Raw genomic sequence first — 10,690 nt, 5'->3', positions numbered from 1 at the left:
ATTGATGATTTTAGTGGATCCGACCTCAGTTGAAACATACGGATTCGAACCCAACGGCACCCATATGACGCCGGGGCATCTGAAATATCCGTAGGGTGGCGATGGCGTTTTGTTTACGTTCACATTTCTCGGTACTTAGTAGTATGACTGTTGAAATGTTAGGAAATACGAAACCAATTTGTGAAAAAATACTGCGATATTGATTCTTAAATTTCAACTTATTATAACTTAAGAGGAGGATATCGGTAATTACTTTATCATCTGATTTGCTTTTATATGAAGTTGACCCCGTATTTTTAAAGAAACATCGAACAAAACTATTTTTCTTTTAACCAATCTAAATTCAATTTTAATTTATTTAAACAATCGACACATTTTTTCCAATCCAAGCTTAAACGATTTGTTATTTGTTATTTTCGCTAGCCAGAAGAGTCCAAATTCTCCAACATTCACAAACACTTCACTTGATTCAATGACCTGCCAGTCTACTCAGTACTCTCTGTGTACCAAACAATTTGACTGGAGTGACTTCTACCAACAAACAAAAAGCCAAGCAAGCAAAAGACAACATGAAGCCTTGATGGACCCTATCATATTCTACCTGTACCTACTTAAGCAGAGGATACCCCTATCCCATTAACAACAACTTGTTAATGAAATAGGGATAATGCTCTTTTAAGATTGGTATTCAGACTTGTTACCCAGTACCATAGTTTTTATCTAGGCCTACATGTACATAGTTTGGTGCTCAAGGATGGACTAGGTTTTAATTTGGTATTTCTATTTTTAGCTTAAGCGTCAATATGACGGACAAAACCACAGGGGTGGCGCCAACTGTTCAACAAATAGAATCTGATATTATCACACAGGTCAGAACTTCAAAGGCTCAATGATTCAAAATATCAATTTGTTGCTTAATCTTCTATCAATAAGTGACCGGTATCTTAAACATTTTCAGCTATCTAAAGAGTATTGGGCTCCCCACAGCAATATTCCAAGAAAACCGTACAGTGCTCAGGTAAGTGTCTAGAAATGGGACCACTATAATTCTGCTCTATCAGAAATGCCAGCATGATTCATTTACGAATCTGATAATGTTATTTGTGCAGATTATTGAAGATATTTACAAGAAGGATATTCTAGGAACAAAGTAAGTAAATTAACCTAAATCAGTTTAATCTGCTAATTAACTTATCATTAAACTCAGTATGATGGATTGTAAAAAGTGCAAATTGAAATCCACTTTATGGACTATAAAGCCTATATATGTGCCGTTGATGATTATTTCTGAATATGGTTAAAACATGGTAGAATGTGCTAATTATCAGTACCAAGTGATTGGAAGTAGTTTGGATGAGTTGTTAGAGCTGGAACTCTGGGAAGCCAGATCATGGGTCCAAACCCAATAGTGTCCCTGGGCATTATGCTTCCTCTCTCCACCAATTTATAGTTAGGCCTACCAGGCCTCCATAGAATAGATGACTCCTGAGCGCTAAAAAGATGTTTCTTATCGCGGAGGTAGATATCACAGATACATAGTCTGTGGTATAAATAAAGCTCAGGGAAATAATACTATGGTGTTTGAGCGCTGGTGAACATTGTATTGCAGTGAAACAGGAACTATACACATTTTCAGAATTCTATCATTATTGTTATTAAAGTGATTTCAGTTTAAGCACTAGATTAATTAGGTTACAGAAAACATACGGTAGTTCATAAAATCACACTTTATTATTATCAACAGGTTTTCAATTCGAAGGATTATGCTCTTAGAGTTCAGGTAAATATCTTCTGAACTTTATTGACGACATACGAAACCAATGATTTCTGCTATTCCTAATTCATTCAAAAAATATTTTTTGGGGAATTATTTTTTAGCCAATATCTCGAGAACTATTTATGGATTAATTACAACTCAGAAAAGGTATGAAAATTCACCTAAAAGAATTAAATCATTTGCAAGATTTCCTTTATAGTTGGCATTGATGTCAATCTTTTTCTTCATTATTAGAGTACGAAAGGCCACGTGCTTTCGATAGTCGCAATGGTGAATGAAAAGTTCAGAGAAAGGGTTCCAGCATGGCAGGTTAGAATCTTATCTTTGGTATCAATTAAAACACTTCTTCAATGAGTAACATTTTATCTTCTTTCAGCCATTCAAAGACAGACCGGGAAAATTTCCAGGATTTTTTTGGCATATGATGGATCTCTGTCTAGCTGCCGAAGAAGAGGTTTCCATATTAGAACAGAAAGCATTGCTAGTATTCCTCATACATATCTTCAATAGCTTGGTATGTAGACTTTATTTTGATCAGATGTCCATATCCCTTGGTAGAGAATTACCTCAATGTTCTCTCAACAAAACCTTTCTTTTTCAGGAAGTGGATTTGATAAGGGAACAAGCTCAAAGACTTGTTTCTTTGCCTATATGGATCAATATACTACCAGTAAGTTGGTTTGAAATATTCTTGCATATACATGGATCAATTTTTACCTGATCGTAATGCGACGATGTGTGTAACAATTTCATAGGCTCGAAGGGAAGAAATCTTTAAAGAGAATTCGAAGTACAAAAAGTTTTGGAACGTGCTAAAGAAAAAAGATGCTAAGCTCGATGCTGAAACCTTGGAAAAATTGCAGAAAGAAAGGACAACTTTGTATGAATTACTACAAAAATTCTTCAAGGTTTTAGATTCAGTACCTGCAGAAGGTATATTTTGTCTTTCTGATGTTAATTCAATAACCAGCCAAGTATATATCCAGTTATTTATCTTTGCCATGTAATGTAAATGTTTTCAGGGAAAGTATCACCAGAAAGAATTCATTATTGCGAGCGTTTTCTGGAGCTGTTGATTGATTTAGAAGCTTTGTTACCAACGAGACGTTTCTTCAACATGTTACTTGATGACAGTCATGTAGTTGTGAAATGTTACCAGTCCTGTCTCATGAAAAGACCTGAAGGCAAACTATTTGGACAGGTAAGTCACGTTCTGTTATTCAATAATCTTTTGTAAATAAAACTGGTCCGATTCCAGGCTTATGATAATTTGGTTACCAGTCTCGAGTTAGATTGAGGAGGAAAATGATATCTGATTTGTTAGTTTGATAGTACAAGTGTTCACTGTATTTATTCAAAAATCATGTCTTTAACTGTTGTTTTTCAGTTGTTGGACATGTTGAAATTTTATGCCGGATTTGAAATCAATGATCAGTCAGGAAAGGCTTTGACTGACAGTGAAATGACTGATTTGCATTACAACCAAATAACAAAACTTCAGGTATATTTTTGATTATTCTCATTTGTGCTGATGAGAATCTCATAGTATTGAACTAATAATGTGGAAATCTGCTAACACAGATTTAAAATTCTCATATGAATCGTAAATATGATTTTAATCCTATGCCATATACTGCCATTGTAGAAAGGTGCTTTCAAATACTTCCCTGATTTACGAAAGTTTGCGCTATCAAATGTCGCGAGCATTGACACAAGAGAAAGTTTACTGAAGCATTTCAGGAATCTCAGGTAGATACGAATTATACTAACATCGATTTTTCAATTGAGAGGCTATCACCTCTACAGAGTTTTAAATAACCAACGGAACCTTATTTTGCAGTAATAATCAGCTGCATAAGATAGCTGCATTTCTAAGATTGGTTCCTGAGCCCGATGAAGGTGCTGATAAGATAGAAGAAATATACAGTTCTGATTACCTAATGGCTTTACTTGTAAGTCGTGTATATTTGTGCCAAGAATTACATGATAATGCATATTACACATACTAGATTGATTTCATCAATCGTTATTTCAATATAAATTGTAGGTATCTCTCCATGAACGAAGACCGTCTCAGTTGCAGACATTGAATGAAATGCCGCTCTATCCGACAGAGAAGATTATCTGGGATGAAAATATTGTTCCGATGCAATATTTCTCCGGCGACACTTGTTTAGCATTGCCTAAATTAAACCTACAGTTCTTGACATTACATGATTATTTGCTCAGAAATTTCAATCTGTTTCGTCTTGAATCGACTTGTAAGTGACAAGTGATTACCCATAAGCTTATACCCCTATTTCTCATTATGACGTATGGATTTAACTTTGCGCATGATTTTACAGATGAGATTCGCCAAGATGTGGAGGATGCTGTTAGGCGCATGAAACCGTGGTAAGACTTTTAACAGTAATGAAATCTATGAACCTCAGTTTTATGCATCTGCATGATACATGTGTACATACCAAATAGTCATCTTTACTTGGTGTTTCGATAGGTGTAGTGAAGATGGTTCTACTATATTCGGTGGTTGGGCTCGTATGGCTCAGCCAATAACGTCATTCAGTGTGGTCGAGGTAGCAAAACCGCGTATAGGAGAGAATCATCCTGCTCGTGTACGCGCTGATATAGTGTTAACTCTCAGCGTGCGACCCGAGATTAAACGTGAATGGGAATGTAAGTCTATATTCGAGTCATCGTATCAAAGGATCTGGAGAAATAACAATGACGTCAGTAATTCGAATTCTATACTCGATTTTACTGTCTACTTCTAACTTGCAGCTTTACGGAAACATGATGTCGCTTTCGTGATAACAGTCAGGTCACCGGCGCCATTCGGAACTCGGTTTAGTTTTCGAGAATCATTCGTGCCTCAGGTCGGTCTGACTTACGTGCGTGGCTGTGAAATTGAGGGAATGCTCGATGAAGAAGGCAAAGTTATCGAAGAAGGTATTTTTCGACTGTTAGATGATTGTTCGTCTAAATTTTCATCGCTCAATTTTTTCACCTGTTGTCATTGGTTTTAGGTCCAGATCCGAAGCCAGAATTAAAAGGTTCAACTAGAACGTATCGCGTGTGGTTGGATCCGAATCAATATCAGATTGATATGGAAAAGACGACGACTGGGGAGGAGGTAGGTTACAGTAACCGGAACCCCTTTTCATAATACAATGTAATATGTATACGTTTAAGTGCACTATGGTTATGAATGATCCAGTGCTAGCCAGCTGGCTGTACCTAGAATAAAGGCACTGGACGCTGTGCATGTAATAGTAATAATTAATAGTGATAGTAATTATATCAATAATGATAATGATGATAATAATAATAATGATATAATCATATTGATCACAATTATAATCATTCATGATTATAATTAGTTTCCTTCCAGTCTAGATAATTGATTTTCTAAATTTACCTTCAATATTCTCAGGATGTTTATGAAACATTCAACATCATGTTGAGAAGGAAACCGAAAGAGAACAATTTCAAGGCGGTGTTGGAAACTATTCGCGAACTGATGAACACTGATTGCGTCGTCCCAGATTGGCTTCACGATATCATCCTAGGCTATGGCGACCCTGGTGCTGCTCATTATTCAAAGTATGAACCGTAGTCTTTTTGCCAGGATTTGATTTGAATTAAACCCTGATAATAGTATTTACACAAGTGAAGTACATATTTTGTAGGATGGACAACCAAATAGCTAGTTTAGATTGGAATGATACATTCCTCAGCTATGATCATTTGAAATCATGTTTTCCTCAGTACAAAGTAAAATCATCAACAGAAGATGTTGAAAAACTGAAACCTCCATTCAGGTATTCGCGTATTCTTTGAATTTGCTGAGAAATTTGCATAAAGATTTGCAATAAAATCTTATATAATGATATCTATTGCTTTATGTCAGGTTGCATTTCCCAGTTTCTAGTAACAAACGGAAACTAGATGAAGATGATAATCCTGTAAATACAGAAAATGACACGATAACTGTCGAACCACACGTAGCTGCAAACAGAGGACCGTACCCGTATAACCAAGCGAAAAAGTAAGTTTTCATCCTTCTCAAAAAATAGTTCATCTTTTAATCTTGTATTTTCTTGATTGATTGAGTTTGATATTTGTTTGAATTGTAAGGAATTCGGTGCTCTTTACGGCTACACAAGTTGAAGCGATTCGAGCTGGTATGCAGCCCGGATTGACTATGGTAGTTGGTCCACCGGGTACGGGTAAGACAGATGTAGCAGTTCAGATCATATCCAATCTGTACCACAACTTCCCGGAACAGCGAACTCTCATTGTGACTCATTCTAATCAGGTAACTGTCTTCTTCTTAGTGGATTTATCTCATGCAGAAATTGTTGATGTAGAGAGGTTTTTGAAAATCTTTCTACAGGCGTTGAATCAACTGTTTGAGAAAATCATGGCTCTCGACATCGAGGAACGCCATTTGCTACGTATGGGTCACGGTGAAGAGGCGCTCGAGACCGAGAAAGATTTCAGTCGATACGGCCGCGTGAATTTTGTCCTGTCACAAAGGCTTGAATTATTGGATGAAGTTGGACGACTTTCAGAGAGTTTGAATATCGCCGGTGATGTGGGATATACGTGCGAGACTGCTGGACATTTCTATCTTTATCACATTCTATCTCGCTGGGAGGAGTACCTTAGTAAAGTCAAAGCTCCTTCTGGAAAGGTAACTGTATTGCGATATAATAATGATGCAAACATTTTGTCTCACTCATCGCTAAAATTTTTGTTGTGTATCTTATATTCTCAGACTGGTGATAAAACAAAGATTAAAGAGCTATTCCCATTCACCAAATTCTTCTCAAATGCGCCACAGCCATTGTTCAAGGAGAATTCTTATGAAGAAGATTTTGACATAGCTGAAGGATGTTTCCGACATATCGCAAGAATATTCCAACAATTAGAGGTCAGCTTGGAATAAAAAAAAGTTCATTGCTAATTGCTATTGATGTTGCATCAAAATGGTGACTAAATGTTTAAAATTGACCTTTAGGAATTCCGAGCATTCGAGTTGTTGCGAAGTGGTGCTGACCGTTCGAAATATCTTCTCATCAAAGAAGCGAAGATAATTGCTATGACCTGTACACATGCCGCTTTGAAGAGATACGATTTAGTGGAATTAGGATTTAAGGTAAGTGGCTGATGGGTTCAGTGAAAATTCGAAAATTCAATATTTTCAGTGCCTACCGTATTACTGGGAAGTCGGAATTGACTGTGTATTTTATTTGTATGTTGTAGTATGATAATATCCTAATGGAAGAATCAGCTCAGATTCTGGAAATTGAAACATTTATTCCGCTACTGTTGCAGGTAAAATTTTTCGATCGTTGATTTGAAAATAACAAAATAAACTGAAGTCTTGTCTTCAGATGTTGACAAAATTTGTATCGTTTTTACTTCAGAATCCTGAAGATAATTACAATCGTTTGAAGCGTTGGATAATGATCGGGGACCACCATCAGTTGCCGCCAGTCATCAAAAATATGGCATTCCAGAAATTCTCCAATATGGAACAGTCGTTGTTTACAAGATTTGTCAGATTAGGAGTTCCTACCGTGGATCTCGATGCACAAGGACGAGCTAGAGGAAGGTGAATATTTCAGTCCACATTTCCTTCTATTCAAATCCTTTATTTGCCCTAAAAGCAATTCTGTCTCTCTCGATTTAGTTTATGTAATCTGTACAACTGGCGCTACAAGAAGCTTGGTAATTTGCCTCACATTGGACAGTGGCCGGAGTATCAAACTTCAAATGCTGGTTTCTGCTTTGAATTTCAACTGATAGATGTTGGAGATTTTAACGGTATCGGAGAATCAGAACCCAATCCATTCTTTTATCAGGTAAAGTACATTGTAATTCTGCCTCATAAGACTTAACGTATGTAATAAATTTTGAAAAACTTTTATCTGAGCTATGATTGGCATCTGTTATTTATATTGTAGAATTTGGCTGAAGCTGAATACATTGTTGCTACATTCATGTATATGAGACTGCTCGGATATCCAGCTGAAAAAATCTCTATACTTACGACTTATAATGGACAAAAACATCTGATCCGTGATGTCATCAAACAGCGTTGTGCTAATAACCCACTTATTGGATTCCCATCTAAGGTACCGGTAACGTCCTGCTTTATAGCTAGATAAATTCAAAGCAAAATTTATGAAATCATCACTAGATATTTTTCTTTTTTAGGTGACCACAGTTGATAGATTTCAAGGTCAACAAAATGATTATATACTTCTGTCTCTAGTCAGAACAAAGAATGTCGGTCATTTACGGTATGAATTATTTATTTAAGTCCACATGCACTTTGAAACATTAACATTTTGTTTATTTCTGAGATTCTGGTTTTTTTATTACAGGGATGTCCGTCGGTTAGTTGTAGCCATGTCAAGAGCTCGATTAGGATTATATATATTCGCTCGTGTTGGTTTGTTTGAAAACTGTTTCGAGTTAACTCCAGCATTTAATCAGGTATACTTAATACATTCATCCAAATCAATTCACATGATCAAATTGTGTAATAAATTGTGTCATTGTGAGAGTACAAAGATATTTTCATGTACTATAATCATTTTCTGATCACTTGCAGTTGACGGCTCAGCCTCTGAAGCTGCATCTCTGTCCTCATGAGATGTATCCATCGGTGAGAAAGGTTGCAGAATCGCCGTTACATCAAACACTGATCGTAGAAGATATGCCACACATGGCATCATTTGTCTATGATTTCTATTCAAACAAGATTCAATCGTTCCAATATCAACAGAGATCTCGAGTAAGTTAGCGTATGCAATATGGCTTCAATTGAACCCAATTTTATTCCACATCACAAAGTTCCCTATGAAGTCCTTCATTATAGAATTTAATGAATCTAATTTGACTGGGTAAATGAATTAAATTGATATGAAAATTTCGATACATTAGGATCACCCGATCAAAGAGCTCCAACAACCACCAGCACCAGAAGAGTTGACGGAAGAGAAGAAAATGGAAGAGGGAGAAGATATCAAACAAGGTGATGTAAAAATGCAGATAGCAGATGAAAATCCGATGGAAGAACATCCCGGAGTTGATAGCGATAGTGATGACGACGAAAAGGGAGGGTAAGTCATTAGGAAATATCTCTATTCAAAATGAATTCGATTCGGATAAATCCACTTTGAAATTCATTGTCACTCTTTTCAGTGAAACAACAAAAGTGGAAAGCCAAGAGAAAAGTCAAACAGAAACTCAAATGGAAACTGAAACAGGCGATCAAGTCAATAATGTAAAACCTGACTAAGTAAAAGCCTAAAAATAATGTCCTTTGTAAAAATAGATGCGATTTTATATGAAAAATACAGCGACAAAATCGAAAGCTATGAATTTTTCCATTCTGATTTATTTATGCAGTTTTGATATCATACAGCTCGTCACGAGTAATCTTGTTTCCAAAGAAATTCAGGATGATATATCGCACCTTCTGAACAGTTCTCTGAGCAGGTATAAACAGCTAGCGTTCCCCAATCAATGCTATTCTCTAACTTATCTAATTTCAAATGACAAAGCAACTGAGGCATCACCTAAAAAGGAAAGCAGTCAGGGCAAACATTAGTCGTCGAGTTGACTGATTTGGTTTGATATGCGGTGAAATATGTACGACATACCTGAAACTCAAACTGCCTCTTGGCACCACATTCACAGCTAGGTATTTCACCAGAATTAGGTATATTGTCACTACAAACCCAAAGAGGTTGACCACCTAGTGAGTACCTTAATACCTGTAATGATTGAAGATTAACTAGTAATAGAACGATTATGGTTTGATTTCTTCCACTACTTTCATGATTGCGCCCCATTGCACACCTGTTCGGGTTCATGTGCAACCCTCTTCTTGAACTCTTTGAAGACCTTATCAGTGTCTTCATCTGAAAGCGCCATCTTTTGAAGGTTTCGATCATCTCCGGATACAAAACTGTGCGACTTGTTGGATTTCATGAACTCCTCATATTCCGTCATTTTTTCCTCCTCGCTCTTCTCTTTTTCATCAGTAGCTAGGCTTTCTGGTTCGGTAACCAATTCAGCTTCATCAAACAGAAGACATGCCCCTGAAATGATATTCCACATTTATAAGCGGGTGATCGAAGAGTTTGACTCTTGATCTACATTGTTTAAATTACCTTACCCTGTTTGGTCTTATTATTCATTCCACATGATGATTTGTGTCCATATTTCCAGTCCAGTTTTTGGTGATTTTGAGAACAGTAGTTGACTTGTTTGCACTTGGAACACCGTTTCGAAGCATAGCATCCACAGACTTCGCACAAAGTGTCACACTTTGTATCAAAATTTAAATCAAGGTCGATCGATTTCACCAATGGCGGCTCATAGCCATAAAACTTGTTTTCACGAGGCAACTGGCAGCGGAACACTTTAAAATTGGGCGATTTATTCAACTGGGAACACTGAGTGTTTTTGCAGATGAAAATGAATAACGATCTGTGAAAACAGTCGACCTTTTCATCATCATCGATCAGAGGACAATAGATTTGCAACAGAAATATCATCGGATCTTGACAATTAGGGCATGACATCAAGTCAGCTTTCGGCAGAGCATTCAATGAAAGCCATGCCGGTTTGCCACCAAGTTTACTCGGAAACTGGGCGCTGTGGAGTTTCCATTTATCACATTCGTCGATCTGTTCGACGAATCCAATATTCACTTCCGCGTTCTCGATGGAGGCTGCCATTTTGTTCAATCGAGCTAACAACCGACGGAAACCGCCGAGAAAAGTCACCCAGTCGTTTAGAAATCAACGTTATCCCGATCAAATACGCATAGACTAAGCTGCCGTTAGAACGAGACACTGAAACGTCCTAAACACAAAGCTGTCTATATTT

General features: G+C 36.9%; 2 protein-coding genes across 2 annotated transcripts; one reads left to right on the top strand and one right to left on the bottom strand.

The window, feature by feature from the left end:
• The first annotated feature begins 59 nt into the window (after positions 1 to 59).
• Positions 60 to 9,163, top strand: LOC141899515 (RNA helicase aquarius-like). Its single transcript, XM_074785882.1, has 35 exons — positions 60 to 245; positions 791 to 869; positions 959 to 1,018; positions 1,110 to 1,150; positions 1,745 to 1,780; positions 1,879 to 1,924; positions 2,012 to 2,086; positions 2,154 to 2,291; positions 2,379 to 2,447; positions 2,533 to 2,710; positions 2,800 to 2,978; positions 3,165 to 3,278; positions 3,423 to 3,526; positions 3,618 to 3,729; positions 3,825 to 4,038; positions 4,123 to 4,171; positions 4,275 to 4,453; positions 4,559 to 4,726; positions 4,804 to 4,910; positions 5,211 to 5,380; positions 5,467 to 5,598; positions 5,688 to 5,825; positions 5,915 to 6,095; positions 6,174 to 6,473; positions 6,558 to 6,713; positions 6,801 to 6,938; positions 7,046 to 7,117; positions 7,210 to 7,397; positions 7,476 to 7,647; positions 7,750 to 7,920; positions 8,003 to 8,088; positions 8,173 to 8,284; positions 8,403 to 8,585; positions 8,735 to 8,913; positions 8,996 to 9,163. The coding sequence occupies exons 2-35, from the start codon at positions 804 to 806 to the stop codon at positions 9,090 to 9,092; spliced, it is 4,410 nt and encodes a 1,469-aa protein (XP_074641983.1). The 5' UTR covers positions 60 to 245; positions 791 to 803; the 3' UTR covers positions 9,093 to 9,163.
• Positions 9,164 to 9,165: 2 nt separating this feature from the next.
• Positions 9,166 to 10,561, bottom strand: LOC141899525 (programmed cell death protein 2-like). The gene is made up of 4 exons (XM_074785893.1): positions 9,975 to 10,561; positions 9,656 to 9,897; positions 9,457 to 9,570; positions 9,166 to 9,372 (listed from the first exon to the last, which is right to left on the bottom strand). The coding sequence occupies exons 1-4, from the start codon at positions 10,537 to 10,539 to the stop codon at positions 9,223 to 9,225; spliced, it is 1,071 nt and encodes a 356-aa protein (XP_074641994.1). The 5' UTR covers positions 10,540 to 10,561; the 3' UTR covers positions 9,166 to 9,222.
• Between the last annotated feature and the right edge of the window lie 129 nt (positions 10,562 to 10,690).

The sequence above is a fragment of the Tubulanus polymorphus genome, chromosome 1 (genome assembly GCF_964204645.1).
Source record: "Tubulanus polymorphus chromosome 1, tnTubPoly1.2, whole genome shotgun sequence".
In the NCBI taxonomy this organism is placed as follows: domain Eukaryota; kingdom Metazoa; phylum Nemertea; class Palaeonemertea; order Tubulaniformes; family Tubulanidae; genus Tubulanus; species Tubulanus polymorphus.
Note: the sequence above shows the minus strand (reverse complement) of the source record. Positions and strands in the feature narration are given on the sequence as shown.